Source organism: Thalassophryne amazonica, chromosome 2, assembly GCF_902500255.1.
Source record: "Thalassophryne amazonica chromosome 2, fThaAma1.1, whole genome shotgun sequence".
NCBI classification, from domain to species: domain Eukaryota; kingdom Metazoa; phylum Chordata; class Actinopteri; order Batrachoidiformes; family Batrachoididae; genus Thalassophryne; species Thalassophryne amazonica.
In genome coordinates this window covers 26,957,115-26,975,226 of record NC_047104.1, presented here as the reverse complement: position 1 = coordinate 26,975,226, position 18,112 = coordinate 26,957,115, and the positions used below count along the sequence as shown (strand labels likewise).

General features: G+C 42.3%; 1 protein-coding gene across 1 annotated transcript in view; it reads left to right on the top strand.

The window, feature by feature from the left end:
- LOC117523087 (A-kinase anchor protein 13-like) overlaps positions 1-18,112 on the top strand; it is a 425,195-nt gene that overhangs the window by 286,611 nt on the left and 120,472 nt on the right. The window contains exons 12-14 of the mRNA XM_034184506.1: positions 2,981-3,330; positions 11,630-11,807; positions 11,986-12,088. Coding sequence (XP_034040397.1) covers positions 2,981-3,330; positions 11,630-11,807; positions 11,986-12,088 — 631 coding nt within the window. The remainder of the gene's footprint in view (positions 1-2,980; positions 3,331-11,629; positions 11,808-11,985; positions 12,089-18,112) is intronic.

The window sequence follows — 18,112 nt, the reverse complement described above, 5'->3', positions numbered from 1 at the left end:
TTCACACAATACCTCAAATTACCTTTATAAAGTGTCAAAACAGTTGTTTATTATAGTTTGTTGTGTGTTTTGAATAAATGTGTGGAAAATTATTTTTTGCTTCATTTTTTCCTTGCCTATTTTTGATTGTAAACCTTGATTACACTTATAAAACACAACAGGAACATATATAATCTGAAAGCACAGGTTGTCCTGAAAAAAAGAGATATAAAACTTGATTGTGGGATGCAGGGAGAGCTGTTAACAGCAATAATAAAACATTTATGCCAGGCAAGTGAACTCTCCAAAAAATGCCCTCAGACCCCAGAGGGTTAAGGGCCCCTTCACACATAGTGCGAATTTGGTCGAATTGTGCATGAGGTGCGCATGAAGCAGGAATCATGCAAAACATGTAAAATCATAGCTGCCTCAAACGCCTTGTATACCTGTTGAATTAAATTAGAATTTGAATTGAATTCATTTATTGTTATTGCAGAAGAAGGACAATGAAATTCAAAAACAGCAGCCCTTGAAAACAGTGCAAAGACTAAAGTGCAGTAAATGAATGTAAGTCCCTTCAGCTGCTCCCTTGTTTGCACTCGGGGTCGCCACAGCAAATCCAAGGTGGATCTGCAAGTTGATTTGGCACAGGTTTTACGCCGGATGCCCTTCCTGAATAAAATAGATAAAAACAGTTAGACAAAGACTGATAAAAACATATTGCACATTAAATTACTCTGCAGCATTCAGGGCAGCAACAGCTCTAGGATAAAAACTGTTCTTTAGTCTGTTTGTTCTGCTGTTTATTGCCCTGAAATGCCTCCCTGAGAGTAAAAGTTCAAAAGGTGGTGACCGGGATGTGAGGGGTCCCTGATGATACTATGAGCTCTCCGAAGGCAGCGGGTCTTGTAGATCTCCTCCAGAGATGGAAGAGAGCAACCAGTCAGTGTCTGGGCAGTGTTTGTAACCGTTTGGAGCTGCTTCCTCTTTGCTGCAGTGCAGCTGGAGAAGCACAGCTAAATGCCGTGGCTCAGCACTGACTCCACTGAGCAGCGGTAGAAGGACACCAACAGCTCAGTTTTCAGGCTGTTCTTCCTGTGCACCCTCAGGAAGTAAAGTCTCTGCTGTGTCTTCTTCAGGACTGAGGTGGAGTTTACAGTCCAGGTCAGGTCTTCATCAATGTAGGTGCCCAGGAACCTGAAGTCTGACCCCATCTCCACCTTGTCCCCATTTATTGTGATATGATGTATATCTGATTTACACCTCCTAAAGTCCACAATCAGTTCTTTAGACTTTGATGTATTAAGGATGAGATTGTTGTTGGTGCACCACACAGACCGTTGCTCCATCTCCCCTCTGTAGGCAGTCTCATCTCTGGAGGATATGAGACCCAACACCGTGGTGCAAACATTATGATGGTATTGTTTGGGTGGGTGGGGGTACAGTCGTGGGTGTAGAGCAGAGGACCCGTGGAAAGCCGGTGTTGGTGCTCAGTGCTGAGGACAGGTGGGATCCTACTCTCACCCTCTGAGGGTGGACTGTCAGAACTGCGGATTGTCCCCCAGTCCCCCAGCTGCGGACTAACCCTCAGCGTACTCACCCATCTGCTTTGGTTGATGGTATTAAAGGCCGAGCTGAAGTCCAGGAAGAGCAGCCTCGTGTAGCTCCCTCGCTGCTCCACGTGTTAGGGTGGTGTGCAGAGCGGTGGCGATGGCGTCCTCCATACACCGATTTGCTCTGTAGGCAAACTGGTAGGGGTCAAGTGTGGGGGGGCAAACATGAAGTAATATGATCACAAACCAGTTTTCAAAGCACTTCATAACAATGGGGGTTAGTGCCACTGGCCTATACTCATTGAGATCCTTTATATTATTCTTTTTTGGCAGTGGGATAATGTTGGAGGACTATAAGCAGGGTGGGATTGAGCTGCTGGGATTGAAATTAAAGTTTTGTAATCTGAAAATAAAAAAGATTGAAAAAATTAATTTTGAAACTGATTATAAAATGATTATAAAATTCAAGAGCAAACATTGAATTTTCAATTTCAAAATTATTTTTTTCAATCTTTTTTTATTTTCAGATTACAAAATTTTGGCCTTGATTTAGCTTCATAGAAGCAGTTCAATTTCAACTTATTTTCATTTATATAGGGCCAAATCACAACAGAGTTGCCTCAAAGCGCTTCACACAAGTAAGGTCTAAGGTCAGTTCTTGTTAATTCCGTCGTGTTGTGTTTTGAGGTAACTGAAGCGGTTCTTGTTGATTCCGTCGTGTTGTGTTTTCTTGTTTATTCCGCCATGTTGTGTTTTGAGGTGACTGAAGCGGTTCTTGTTAATTCCGTCGTGTTGTGTTTTGAGGTGACTGAAGAGGTTCTTGTTAATTCCGTCGTGTTGTGTTTGAGGTGACTGAAGCGGTTCTTGTTAATTCTGTCGTGTTGTGTTTTGAGGTGACAGAAGCGGTTCTTGTTAATTCCGTCGTGTTGTGTTTTGAGGTGACTGAAGAGGTTCTTGTTAATTCCGTCGTGTTGTGTTTGAGGTGACTGAAGCGGTTCTTGTTAATTCTGTCGTGTTGTGTTTTGAGGTGACTGAAGCGGTTCTTGTTAATTCTGTCGTGTTGTGTTTTGAGGTGACTGAAGCGGTTCTTGTTAATTCCGTCGTGTTGTGTTTTGAGGTGACTGAAGCGGTTCTTGTTTATTCCGCCGTGTTGTGTTTTGAGGTGCCTGAAGAGGTTCTTGTTTATTCCGCCGTGTTGTGTTTTGAGGTGCCTGAAGAGGTTCTTGTTAATTCCGTCGTATTGTGTTTTGACATAACTGAAGCGGTTCTTGTTAATTCTGTCGTGTTGTGTTTTCACATAACTGAAGCGGTTCTTGTTGATTCCGTCATGCTGTGTTTTGAGGTGACTGAAGCAGTTCTTGTTGATGTGATGAAGCATTCAGTCAGTGCACGTTGGTCCTACAGGAACTAATCAATGATAGTGATTGCATATGTTTTAATCTCTGCAGAGCGATGAACCCCTGATGACAGGAGACAGCGCCAGCGAAGTTTCCATCTCCTGTTCCTCCACAGATGACAACACCAGTGTGGGTCTGTGCAGTTCCAGTCCAGAGGGCCAGAGGCTGAGTTGGAGCCCAGAGGACAGCGTCCAGACTGGAACTCCTGTCCCTGCAGGAGAGGACAGCGGTGGTGGAGGAGGAGCAGGGGAAGCTGAAGAGGAGGCCAAAGACAGAGTAGCCGAGGTGCCGCTGCGCTCCAAACTCTTCAGATCCAGCTTCCGCTCAAAATCTCCACTCCGTCGCCATAGCTGGGGCCCTGGCAAGAACAGCGGAGGAGACTCCAAAATGAATCAAAGAAGGTAAAATGTTGACTGTATATTATGTATTGGAACCTTTGAAGAGATACCAAATCCAAACGGCACAAACTTATTGACGGGCTTTCTGATTATCTATGAGTTTGATGTCATGAAAGCTTCTGGATCAATGCTCGGGAAAACGTTTTTTTGTTTTATTTTTTCTTTCTTTTCTTTTCTTTCCATGACATCAATGTAACTTTCAAAGCATGAAGTTACAGCTCTAGACTGCTTCGTCTAATGTCAGGAGATGTTAGTCAGCCTGCTGTCACAAGCTTAGGTTTCACTGATGTCACTTCTTTTGCACCATCTCAAATGTTACCTCATTTCATTGCGAGCAGCTGTTTCTTTTTTGTGTGTGTGTGTGTGTTTCACCTCCTAGCTTAATTCCTACGAACATGCACAGTTGAGTCCATCTATGCAAATCCGTTAACACAGTTCACACCTTCCACCCAGGTTGATATTGGCTATCATATCAGCCAGTGGTGAAGGTTGATACCAGCTAATAGTGTTGGCTGATATCGGCTCATAGATACTGGTCTGTGGCGGAGTTCAAGATCGGCTGACAGATATTGCCCAGTAGCAGAGGCTGATTTTTGGGCTAATGGCACAGGCCGATATTGCTTAAAAGCAGAGATCAGTATTGGCTAACTGTGTAGCTTGTCCTCGGCTAACATATCAACAAGTAGCATAGGTCAATATTGGCAATTGTAGGAGGTCAGGATCAGCTAACTACAGAGGTCGATATTGTTTCATGGATACAGACTGGTGGCAGAGGTCCATATCAGTTGATGGTGCAGCTTTTATTTTCTGTAACAGTAGCTTGTAATATTCATGTTGTTTGTGGAGAAACTGATCCATAGTATGTACGTTGACATGAAGAAAAAAAAAAGCAGCTGCTGTGTCTTTTTATTAAAACTTTCTTAAACCAAAGTGTTGGATGTTTTGTCAGAAACTATCAAATGATGAAAGTAAAATGAATAAATAAATAAATAAACACTCAGGGAATGTTTGTTCCACTGATAAAATGTCATGCTCTGCAAAGCAGACATTTTATGTAAAGAAATAATTTGTCATCAGCTTGATAGCAGCTAAGAGGGATAATAGTTTTAAATCAAATCTCTTGTTCTGTCCTTGCATGGTCACAGTCGTCGTTCCCATCATGAACTGCTTCTGTCTCTGTTTCATGCATTACTTCCAGTTCCAGCCACACTCCTGATGAGAGAAAGCCGACCTTTCACAGGAGAAGGTATTAATCAGTTAATCAGTACATGACTTCATGTGTTAAGTTGCATCAGTTTTATTTATTTATAACATTTTTTGCTAATTGTTGCATATTAACAAGTTTATATGGATGCACTTTTGCCTTTTAATATACGCTTGCTGGGGTGGAATGACAATGCAGCGATATGATGCGTATCACGATACTCTGCATATACAGTGAGGAAAATAAGTATTTGAACACCCTGCGGTTTTGCAAGTTCTCCCACTTAGAAATCATGGAGGGGTCTGAAATTTTCATCTTTGGTGCATGTCCACTGTGAGAGACATAATCTAAAAAAAAATTCTGGAAATCACAATGTATGATTTTTTAAAATAATTTATTTGTATGTTACTGCTGCAAATAAGTATTTGATCCCCTACCAACCAGCAAGAATTCTGGCTCACACAGACCTATTAATTTTTCTTTAAGAAGCCCTCTTATTCTGCACTCTTTACCTGTATTAATTGCACCTGTAGGAACTTGTTACCTATATAAAAGACACCTGTTCACACACTCAATCAATCGCACTCCAACCTGTCCACCATAGCCAAGACCAAAGAGCTGTCTAAGGACACCAGGGACAAAACTGTAGACCTGCACAAGGCTGGGATGGACTACAGGACAATAGGCAAGCAGCTAGGTAGAAGACAACAACTGTTATGATTATTTATTAGAAAGTGGAAGAAACACAAGATGACTGTCAATCTCCCTCGGTCTGGGATTCCATGCAAGATCTCACTTTGTGGGGTAAGGATGATTCTAAGAAAGCTCAGAACTACACAGGAGGACCTGGTCAATGACCTGAAGAGAGCTGGGACCATAGTCAAAAAGATTACATTAGTAACACATGATGCTGTCATGGTTTAAAATCCTGCAGGGCAGCAAGGTCCCCCTGCTCAAGCCAGCACATGTCCAGGCCCATTTGAAGTTCACCAGTGACCATCTGGATGATCCAGAGGGGCCATGGGAGAAGATCATATAGTCAGATGAGACCAGAATAGAGCTTTTTGGAATCAACTCCACTTACCATGTTTAGAGGGTGAGAACAACCCCAAGACAACCATCCCAACCGTGAAGCATGGGGGTGGAAACATCATACTCTTGGGGTGCTCTTCTGCAAAGGGGACAAGATGACTGCACCGTATTGAAGGGAGGATAGATGGGGTCATGTATTGCGAGATTTTGGCAAACAAACTCCTTTCCTCAGTAAGAGCATTGAAGATGGGTCATGGCTGGGTCTTCCAGCATGACAATGACCCCAAATACACAGCCAGGGCAACTAAGGAGGAGCTCCGTAAGAAGCATTTCAAGGTCCTGGAGTGGCCTGGCCAGTCTCCAGACCTGAACTCAATAGAAAATCTTTGGAGGGAGCTGAAACTCCAAACCTGAAAGATTTGGAGAAGATCTGTGTGGAGGAGTGGACCAAAATCCCTGCTGCAGTGTTTGCAAACCTGGTGTAAAAGTACAGGAAACGTTTTACCTCTGTAATTGCAAACAAAGGCTACTGTACCAAATATTAACATTGGTTTTCACAGGTGTTCAAATACTTATTTGCAACAGTAACATACAAATTAATTATTAAAAAAATCATACATTGTGATTTCCGGAATTTTTTTTTTAGATTATGTCTCTCACAGTGCACATGCACCTAAGATGAAAATTTCAGACCCCTCCATGATTTCTAAGTGGGAGAACTTGCAAAATTGCAGGGTGTTCAAATACTTATTTTCCTCACTGTATCACCGCATATAAATTTAAAGAGTTAAAACTCTGAAGACACAAAGGATTGTGAGCCATAATTTGGATGTTTTATGTTTCCTGTATGTGGATTTTTATACATTATTGACACTGTTTTTCATTAAAAAGCCATCATTTCTTCCATGTCCATGACTTTAATCGTGTTGCACTCATTTCAGAACATGATGCCATACAGTATCATGATGCATGACGCATCGTTGCACCCCTAACACTGCTGACTCGCTGCTGAATCGATGTCATGCTCTCAGGTTGATAACGTGCTGAAAAATATGATGGAAAATGGATGATTTACAAAAATTCAGCATGTTTTTGGATTCTGGTGTTAACTAGAGCACAAATGTCCACCTACAACAAGAAAATCAGGAAATGAGTGCCAGGCTGTGCAGGGGCCTCTCTGCCCTGTTATATTCTGATCTGGTGACCTTTGTGACCTTGTAAGGTGACCCTGTTTGTGGTTTTGTGCTTGTTCGTCCATCCAGTGAGAGTTGAAAAGACTAGATTTTTTTTTTTTGACTTCTTACTTCGAGAAAAAACTCTTGAAACTGCATTTGGATCTAATCATCTCATTCCTCTTATGGCTGTTTGTTGTTCAGATCTTCACAAACTGACAGATGTGATCACATGAACTCCATCTCCTGGGAGTTAACTTTGAACTTTTTGAACTATTTTGAGAGTGATCAGACTTGGTCTCCGCAGTTTTTCCAGCTCAGTCCCAGAAGAAGGCTGGTGCTGTAGAAGGTTGAAGAACTTTGAGCTGTTCAGTGGAGCTCTGGTGCTTTTGGCTCAGTGTTGTGCGGAAAAAGGAGGTCTTTGTGTTGAAGGCCATCTTTAGAGGTGATGTGGCTGAAATTAAATGTCCACGAGGATGCTCAAGGAGAAAATGACTTCAGTAATGTGTTGGACAAAAACAAGGAACCCCTGCTTTATACTTTTATTTACTGTTTGTTCTAGGGTTGGGTATCGAGAAGCGGTTCTTTTCGAGTATTGTTAAGAAATGATTCGATCCACCGATATCAATAGCCTTTTTGCTTAACGATTCCCTTATCGGTCCTTCAGAGCGCCCTTTGTTTTTGAGGGTGTTTGTGGGGAAATTGATCATTCCTCTACGTTGATTACAGACCCTGCAGCGGGTCTGTATTCAGCTGTTTCTGCAGCGCGACTCCACTTTGAAGCGTGAACCACTGGCTTGTTGATTCTTTGATTCACTGCTCTTCAGAAGCGGAAAGTCCGCTTCTTAACTCCTCTCAAAGCCATTAAAATATTGTGAGTCACTTTTGTGTGGATTGACGTCACTAACTGGGACTCTTGTCTTGTTAGAGTCAAGAAACAAGAATCGTCCTCCGTTCTGTTGGCAGAGCTCCAAACGCTGCATGGCTCTCTGCCGAGACACAGTCCGGTCGGAATTAATAACTTCAAAACGAATAGCCGCTTTAAATAAAATGACATCTCTTTACAAACGTAATACAGACAAGAAACTACAATCGAATAAAATGTTTTTTCCTCCCAAAAAGAGATGTGCTGTATTCTTTATGAATTACGTCCTGATGTGCAGTGCAGCCAGCTGCGAGAGCTCAGCTCAGATGTTTGGGAAGACATTCATGCCAATAATGTCTGAAAGGAAATGCTTTTGACAAAAACTACAGATTTTGTTTATTTCTATTTATGTCCAGAGATCAAGGATCCACCATGTAGAGTTTATTATGTCCAAAGTTTAAAGATCCAGTGCCCGGTTTCATATTTATTTACTTTAAGACTCAATCAAATGTTGTTCAGTTTCAATTCAATTTCAATTTAATCAGCTTATAAAGCACCAAATCACAACAAAAGCCGTCTCAAGGTACCTCACATAGAACAGTTCAACATAACCCGTGGACATTGAAAACCTGTAAAGCCTACTTTTAGTACACAAAAAATTCACAAGAGGTATTGATAGGGGAATTGATAAGGAATCGGATCGATTAAGCAGAATCGATAATGGTATCGATATTGAAAAACTCTTATTGATACCCATCCCTAATTTGTTCAGTTTTGATTTTTTGATTTGAATTTTTTTGCTTTCTGCTTCAGTTTGTTCTGTTGCAGATTCTTACTTAATCCATTTTACGCATGTTTTGAAATACAAGCTGTGTTGTTTAAACATGATTGAATGTGAAATCCAGCAGTTGCTGATAATGTGGTCCAGGAGTCCACGAGGAGGAAGACCAGCTCATACTAAATATGATCTAATGAGCCTTTTAAAAAAAGCTTTCATATTTTACTGACATTTGTGCAGTGTTCTGTTAGTATGAGAACTTTGTTGTCTTAGTGGGAGACCATCGCTCAAGCTTTTGAGCCACAGCCATGTTTTTGTTTGATTTGATAGCTTATAGATGCACATCACTAGAAAGTGGATGATTGTTTTAGATTTTGTCAGCTGTTGGTACGGAAAAACACAAAATGAGACATTTCCAGCTTGTGACTCTTTCTTCTCACTTTGATCACATATTGCTGTTCCTGTCCTTTACCTGTCTCACCTGTGCAGTAATCATGCTGTCTAATCAGCATCTTGATATGCCACACCTGTGAGGTGGGATGGATTATTTTGGCAAGGGAGAAGTGCTCACTAACATGGATTTAGACAGATTTGTGAACAATATTTGAGAGAAATAGGTCTTTTGTGTATGTAGAAAACATTTTAGATATTTGAGTTCAGCTCATGAAAAGTGGGAGCAAAAATAAGTGTTGCATTTTTGTAACACTTTATGTGTGTGTGCGCGCGCGCGCGCACACACACACACACACACACACACACACATATATATATATATATATATATATATATATATATATATATATATATATATATATATATATATATATATATGCTGAGAGATAGAAAGAGAACTTCACTTTTTCTTCACAACATGGAGGTCCGTTTGTGCTGAATTGACCCCACAGATTTCACCAGATTGAACCATCAGCAGCAGAAAAAGTAGAAGACAACGCTCTCCGTCTGATCTCCACTCAAAAACTTTCTCACAAACTTAACGAATGTCAGCTGACGAGGAACTCCTGTTGCGCTTTATAGCACGGCTTTATAAAATGAACATAATTCATAAAAATCATGACAAACAGCCCTGATCATTCAGCGTCTGTTGGGCGGACATGACTTCATTTGTGCGTCCTCCAGCAATGGTGTCCCTTCGACATTTGTTTGGAACATGCTTCTTACTTCATGGTGACCATGGCGTCCTACGTGCTTCCACTGAGCGTGCTTTGCAAGACCTTAGTGTGCCCTGTGCATTCATTCAGCATCCTGTGGCAGCGTCCTTGATTTTGTGATTGCATAAGGGAGGCAGGATAGACTCTCCGTTGTTGTTTTGGTGGTGGTGTGGTGTGTAACTGGCATTTTCACGTGGTGTCAGTGATGGTTTGTGGTGTCTGCTGTTGTGCAGGGCACTTACTGGTGCCCCGCAGGCCATTTGGACCACTTAACCGTAGTTTTTCCATGTCTCAGCACCTCACATTTTGGCCGATCTCACAGTTGGGGGAGGGGTTGCTCAGTGAGTACGCCCAACCTGAAAAAAGTTGTAGTGGAACCGATGAACAGCTACCAAACGCAATTTTCGATACAGACACACAGATACACGAGGAAACTGGACACTCGTGCTGTCAGTTAATCTCTTAATCTTAATTACTTCTGTACCTGTCTGTATATGTACTTCCTCTACTGCTCCTCCCTCATTGTCCCACACACAGCTTCACCTCCTCTGCTGGTCCTCCCTCATTGTCCCACACACAGCTTCACCTCCTCTGCTGCTCCTCCCTCATTGTCCCACACACAGCTTCACCTCCTCTGCTGCTCCTCCCTCATTGTCCCACACACAGCTTCACCTCCTCTGCTGGTCCTCCCTCATTATCCCCCACACAGCTTCACCCCCTCTGCTGCTCCTCCCTCATTGTCCCCCACACAGCTTCACCTCCTCTGCTGCTCCCTTCTCATTGTCCCACACAGCTTCACCCCCTCTGCTGGTCCTCCTTCATTATCCCCCACACAGCTTCACCTCCTCTGCTGCTCCTCCCTCATTATCCCCGACACAGCTTCACCCCCTCTGCTGGTCCTCCTTCATTATCCCCCACACAGCTTCACCCCCTCTGCTGCTCCTCCCTCATTGTCTCCCACACAGCTTCACCTCCTCTGCTGCTCCTCCCTCATTATCCCCCACACAGCTTCACCCCCTCTGCTGCTCCTCCGTCATTATCCCCCACACAGCTTCACCTCCTCTGCTGCTCCTCCCTCATTATCCCCCACACAGCTTCACCCCCTCTGCTGCTCCTCCCTCATTATCCCCACACAGCTTCACCTCCTCTGCTGCTCCTCCCTCATTATCCCCCACACAGCTTCACCCCCTCTGCTGCTCCTCCCTCATTATCCCCCACACAGCTTCACCCCCTCTGCTGCTCCTCCCTCATTGTCCCCCACACAGCTTCACCCCCTCTGCTGCTCTGTGCTTGTATTTGCACGTTGTCCACTTTGAATGAGCCCAAATTATTTACGTGATCTTAGATTTGCATGAGCCGTTTCTGTGTGAGCGCTCTTACATGTGCACTCGGCCTCATGCTGCTCCCTGAGGAGTTAGTGGATGTGTATCTGGGTGTGTAGTCATGCTGGGAGCAGGCAGGTCTTCATCTGACACTTCTGATCATTGACGGTGCTGGGGACAGGTGAGTGCTGCTAATCGCCGGGCTGTTTCTCTCTCCGTGCGCCTCAGGCTGTTGATTTCTGATTGTGTTGGAGTGATGATTTGGCGGATAATAGAATGCCAGCGAAAGCCAGCAGGCTGAAGATAAGAGAGATTTACAGGTGGACCTTTAACTATCACTGAGTCTGTCCTGCAGCCATGGAGCTGCAGTCTGCTGCTGTAGCTCACTGTGAAATGTAGCTGTACTTTTTCTCTCCATAATCATTGTATTGGGCTTTTCAAGGCCTCTTATTTCCAGTCATAGATCGATGTAATTGGGTTTGTAAATCACAGCTGTAGACCTCTCTATGCTGATGCTGATGGTGGAAGTCGTTTGCCGGCGCTTTAGCTATAAATCTGCTATGGAGCTCAGTCATAACTCATCTGGCTAAACGCTGGAGCAACTCCTCTGTGTGCATGCATGTGCACGTGTATGTGTGTGTGTGTGCGCGCGTGCTCACACGCAAGTTTGAACTGGTGCATGAGTGCTTGCATGTTGGTGATTAGTATGTCTGTGTGCATGGCGTCCTCGATGACCTCGACTTGCTTTGTGTTGGCACAGCTACAGCCTGGAAGGCCTCAGTGGAGTCCAGGAGGAGCTGAGGAGGTCCGGTGTTATGGTGCCGGACATCCTGGAGCCATCAAGGAGACCTGCACCTGAAGTCATGGAGCGGGGCTCCTTGGTGTCTCTTACAGAGGAGCAGGAGGACATGGGGGAACATGTTGGACTGAGCGAACAGGTCAGTGAAAACATCTCTGAGTCGCTGTATGTTGCACTGGATTGTGGGTAACTACCGTCATTTTCCTTTTCACTGTGTTGTTCCTGGTCTCACTTCATCATTGACAGAAGTCATATTTGTTGCCGTTTCAAACAGTGATTGAGACATCTGTATTTAATGCAACTTTGTCATACTTCAGAAGTCGCTGCTCTTCCAGCCTTTGCGGCACAGCTGCACCTCCAAGCTGCTCCCCCTCACTAAGTCCGTGTCCATGCTCGCCATCAGCCAGAGAGATACAGACGGTGAGCCGCCTCCACTCGGTTTACATTAACACTTACTGATCCAGATACGGCAGAGGCTCATGAAGATCAAATAATATCTCACTGTAAATGGTTGCATGTCAAAAACAACAACCACTAAAAAGGTAAATCATTAAATTCAAAATTGCACCAAGCAGTCAGACTCATTCTTTAAAAAGTATTTATTTAAATTATTAATTCATTGGGTTAATTTTAGTAATGCATGATATATAAAATACTGGGCCTTCTGATTGTGTTGGGCCTATTTTGGTTTGGGCCTGCAGTATTTTGGTGCTGCAGCTGGTGTGTTGTCGGTGTGGACCATAGAGAAATATTTAGCAGTACCACAGGCACTATTTGAAAATTTTACGAACTGAGCAGCGACCTGACATTTCCCAAAGTACGCGTATTTATAACCACAAAACATTTTTGTGCACTAACAACAATCTACTTTTTCTGGGATGGCTGTGAGCTAATGCAGCTATCACAGCCACGCGTCAGATAAAAACACTTCCCTAAAGACGCGTATCAATGTCTCCTTTCTCCCAACTACACTATATTGAGCTATTTGTACGTCTATGCAGCAAAGTTGTTTTTTTTCCCTCTCTGTGATGTTACGTGTCGGCTGTTGGAGCTGTTGCTACGCTAACATGGTGATTCTGCATAAGCTTCACTGGCTTTTAGACAATAATAGTGAACACTTTTGTGAACTGATAAATGTGGTATCCCGTGTTTCCATACACCAAGGTGAACACCTCTTTAAACAGCATGGAAGATTCCAGAAGATTTGATAAATGAATGGAATCGCTTTTAAAAGCTGCTGAACAATCATTTTGAGTAATTCAGGATCACTTACGCAAATTTTTAACTGTATTTTAGCACCTACGTGAAGAACCAGTGCCTTTAGCTCCTGGCTGTTCATTTGGGCCCAAAGATTGTTCTTGTTTTCAATAACAGATTTTACAGTTGTACCATGAATGTTTTGGAGCTGGTCCCTAAAGAGGAAAACGGACTTGTGGAGAACCAAAATTGCTCTTTGGAGTTCTTGGCTTAATTCTTCAGGTTCATTTTTGTTGTTGTTGTTTCGTGCTCAGAAAAGGTGCGAGTTTTTCATGTAGGTTATTTAAAAGGTTCCCCAGTAACCCTGAATAATGTCCTTCAGAGGCCTTTAAAAGTAATTCCATCTTCAGACTCTTCCACGCTGTTTAAAGAGACATTTGTCTTGGTGTATGTCAGTATGTGACCCACAGAGGATCTCACATAGAGAATAAAACTGAAATAAATGTCATTCTTAACTCACTTATTTTTTGATGAACTTAAAAAGCAGGAAAAAGTTTTTAAGATGAGCTGTATGTAAACGTATGCCCACATCTGAAGGTGAGAATTAATGTATAAAGACAGATCTAATGATATAATGTCTCTGATGATTGAGTGATTGGTGCATTTTAGGTTAATCAGGTCCGTTGTTAATTAGTTGCTCGTTAATGTTCTTTCACGTGACTTCTGTGACCTTCATCCTGACTGTTTGGTGCATTATTTCAAAGATTGGTTCTGCTGTGATTCTTTCTTCCACTCCTCCCAGCGATGGGACGCCTGAGACAGGAGAGGCGTGTTTCCTTCTCTTTCAACTTTTCCCTGATTCTCACCAAATCGAAATCTGACTTCATTTACGAATCTTCTAGTGACGATGACGGTAGCTTGAGTAAGTACTGTAGCTCTGACTGTCGCTGTGACTGCGACTGACTGTAGCTCTGACTGTAGATGTAACTGGAGTTGACTGATTGTAGCTGTGGCTATAGCACTGATTGTAGCTGTAGCTATGGCTGTTGTGAGTGTCTAGCTGTGAGTGTAACTGTAGCTGTCAGTGTAGCTGTGGCTGTGAGTGTTACTATGGCTGTAGCTGTGGCTGTAACTGTAGCTGTGAGTGTAGCTGTGGCTGTAACTGTAGCTGTGAGTGTAACTGTGGCTGCGAGTGTTACTATGGCTGCAGCTGTGGCTGTGAGTGTAGCTGTGGATGTAGCTGTGGATATATCTGTGGCTGTGAGTGTAGCAGTGTTTGTGAGTGTAACTGTGGCTGTAACTATAGCTGTGAGTGTAGCTGTGGCTGTAGGTGTGAGTGTAACTGTAGCTGTGGCTGTAAATGTAGCTATAAGTGTAGCTGTGGCTGTAACTGTAGCTATATGTTTATCTATGGCTTTAACTGTAGGTGTGAATGTAACTGGCTGTGAGTGTAACGGTAGTTATGAGTGCAACTGTAACTGTGGCTGAGTGTAGCTGTTGCTGCAACTGTAGCTATGAGTGTAACTGTAGCTGTGAGTGTAACTGTGGCTGTAGCGAGGTGTGTATGTGGCTGCAACTGTAGCTGTGAGTGTAGCTGTGGCTGTAACTGTGGCTGTGAGTGCAGCTGTGGCTCTGAGTGTAACTGGGAATGTAGCTGTGGCTGTGTTACTTTGGCTCTTGCTGTGAGTGTAACTGTGGCTGTGAGTGTAGCTGTTGCTGCAACTGTAGCTGAGTGTAACTGTACCTGTGGCTGTGAGTGTAGCTGTGGCTGTACCTGTGGCTGTGAGTGTAGCTGTGGCTGTACCTGTGGCTGTGGCTGTACCTATGGCTGTGAGTGTAGCTGTGGCTGTGAGTGTAGCTGTGGCTGTGAGTGTAACTGTGGCTGGGAGTGTAGCTGTGGCTGTAACTGTAGCTGTGAGTTTAACTGGCTGTAACTGTAGCTGTGAGTTTAACTGGCTGTAACTGTAGCTGTTGCTGTGAGTGTAAGTGTAGCTGTAACTGTAGTTGTAGCTGTGACTCTGAGTGTAACTGTAGCTGTAACTGTAGTTGTAGCTGTGGCTCTGAGTGTAGCTCTGGCTGTCACTGTAGCTGTGGCTCTGAGTGTAAATGGAGCTGTGACTGTGGCTCTGAGTGTAACTGTAGCTGTGGCTCTGACTGTAATTGGCTGTGAGTGTAGCTGTCAGTGTAGCTGTTGCTGTGAGTGTAGCTGTGTCTGTGAGTTTAACTGGTTGCAACTGTAGCTGTGAGTGTAGCTGTTGCTGTGGATGTGAGTGTAACCGAGCTAAAGCGACACTTTGCCGGGAGCATGCATTGCCACTTATCATCAAGCTGCCGTGGTCAAGGTTCAACCCAGTCCAACAACAGCCTCTGTGAGCTGTGACATAGCTTCGCGCTGTCCAATAGAAATGAGGCATCAGGTGAAAACATGGAAAACTACAGTGCAGAAACCACTGATCTGTATAAAACACTGTTATATACAGACCAGTGGCAGAAACATGTCACAGAACTGCTCATTTATACACAGCAGTGTATAAATGCTTTTTTTTTTTACCTCAAAATTTATTTCTGATTACTGTAAAAAATGTTTCTTACATTAGAACACTTGCATTTAAAATAGTAAAAAAATAAAAGATTCTTGAGAAACCTGTCATCTGTAAATTAAACCCATAACTTACCTGTTGTTTCAGATGAGATGATTTCTTGTTTAACATAAGGTTTTTGGACATTTATTTTTAGACAAAATCGCATGGAAATGTGTACATTTTTAAGTCTGGTAGATTATTCATATCTCATTTCAACCAGAAAAACAGACACTGTAAATAAATACAAATGCTTATTATAAGTGCAACAGGAGATGATTTAACAATGACTGCAGTGTGATTGTAAATTATGTGACATAAACCTCATGGTGAAATAATTTCTTTAATTGAGTCATTTCAACTTGTAATTACATTTAATGTTGTGATCAGGACAGTGTAATTTCTAAAATATGAATCTGATTAGTAATTGTGAATGTTTTAAAATTGTGCACAATAGGGGCAGGGCTTCTACCTGTGCAAATGTCTTTTCACTGAACATTGACTTCATGGACAGTTTTATTATGAAATGAAACAACTTTTTAAAAAATAAGAAAATAGGTGCTGTTGAAAGAGCCTTTGTTTTATTTAGAAGCATTGAAGCAGGTGTTGGTTTGCTGGACTCTGAGGAGTTGTTGAAGACACGTTTGTCCCATTTTGAAGAGCAGAGATGTTTTTTTTCCTACTGGACTTCATGGTGTTCAGCTCATCAGTGGAAGTTTTTAATGTGTGTCTGAATTTAGGTTGCCAACACAGCAAATGTTCCTGATTGTAGGACATATAAATATATATATATTTCTTAAAATGCAAAGAAATACAAAAAAGGAAAAAAGTGGAGCTTTTTGTGCTCTCTGAAGTAACAAACATTTTGTAGCTTTATTTGGTAAAAATAAAAATACACTGAACCATTTACAAATTAAAGCATTCACTCACCTCAACTGTGCTAAAAGGGTATGCATCAGTCCTTCCTCAGCTCAGCGTCACTCTGAAAAGTAGCTGAAAACAGCTTCTCTCAGCAGAGTGCTGGGAGACGCACTCTATTGCTGTTTTTTAAACTTTTTGTGGTTCTACAGACCCTCGTCCAAGACGAAGATCGTCAACTTTTTCAAGTTGTGTAAACAGCCAGTGTGTGATGTAGCAATCTCCGCCCCCCTTGCCGCTTCCGACGCACGCATCTGACATCACTGACATGTTGAGGGGCATTAACTGTCGTGTCTGATGTTTCCAGTCTGAAAGGCCCTTAACTGTAACTGTGAGTGTAACTGTCAGCCAGATCACAATCAAGGGGTACAGGCTAAGCAAATCTTTGTTATATGTGATTTACAATTTAATGTCTTGCAAGTGAATGATTTGCATGTGTTCATTAGTTTCATGGTACTGAAATGAACCACAATGCACAGTTTGGTGAAATTTGCAATGTTCTTTTTAAAATTATAGTGTATTGTTAAACAACTCAAAACCATTGTTTTGATGTTATGATTTCATCAAAGTACTATGAAGAATGTATGTTAAATGCAGAAAACCTTCGGCAAACAATGTTTAATACTTCAAGTTAAATTTGGTTGTTGGATTGGTAATGTGTGATTTGTATTTTTCTTATTGCTGAGAAGCAACGCTGATATGGCCGATTGTTGTATTCATGTTTGTCGTTATGAGATCAATCTTTTTCACTTCATTGACAGAAAATGATATGTTGCATATGCATATTTCTGAGTGACCATACTGTTATTTGATACACAATTACACTTTGATTGATCAAAATAGATTTTGTGATCGTTGTCTCGATAAATTCTGGATTTATGTTGAGAAATATGATGCTTAATATTTCACAAAAATCAGTGTAGTGTCCGTACACCACTATTTAAATGGTTTAGATTGATCTAATTTAGCAATATTATTTCATTGAAAAGTTCAGATTTCTTTAGTAACAACTAAAATGATATTTACATGCAGCAACTGATATTTAGTGTAAATCAGCAAGGCTGATTTAGAATTCAGGTTTGCAAAATGTAGTGTCTGTACACCAAGATATTTTGTGCTGCAAGTCTGGTCTACAAACATAGAAACCGGTTGTATTAGAGTTACAATAAATAATGCAAAGCTCACTTCCATGCTGTCATGTACGAGGTCTGTGAGAAAAGTAACGGACCTTTTTTAATTTTTTTCAAAAACTATATGTATTTGATTCATATGTTTTTACGTCAGCCAAGCTTGAACCTTCGTGCGCATGCGTTTTTCCCATGCCTGTTGGTTGCGTCATTCGCCTGTGGGCAGGCTTTGAGTGAGCACTGGTCGACCCCTCTCGTCGTTGTTTCATTGCGAGGAAATGGCGGAATGATTTGGGCTTTTTTTCCCATCAGAATCTTTTCAGAAACTGTTAGAGACAGGTAGCTGGAAACCATTCGAAAAATTTATCTGGCTTTCGGTGAAAATTTTACGGGCTTCACAGAGAATAAGGAGTGTTACTACAGCTTTAAGGATGGCCCACAATGGCGCACGGCGCGGCGCGCTCTGAGCCGCCATCGAGAGGCAGAAACCACCACATCATTTCTAAATGGATGGCTGTGTGGAGCCGGGACTGTCGTGTGCAATTTCTCTGGTTATCACAAGAGCTGGACATCAGCCATTTTCCGGCAGATTTCACTTTTAACAAGAGATTTTGTAATGGAAA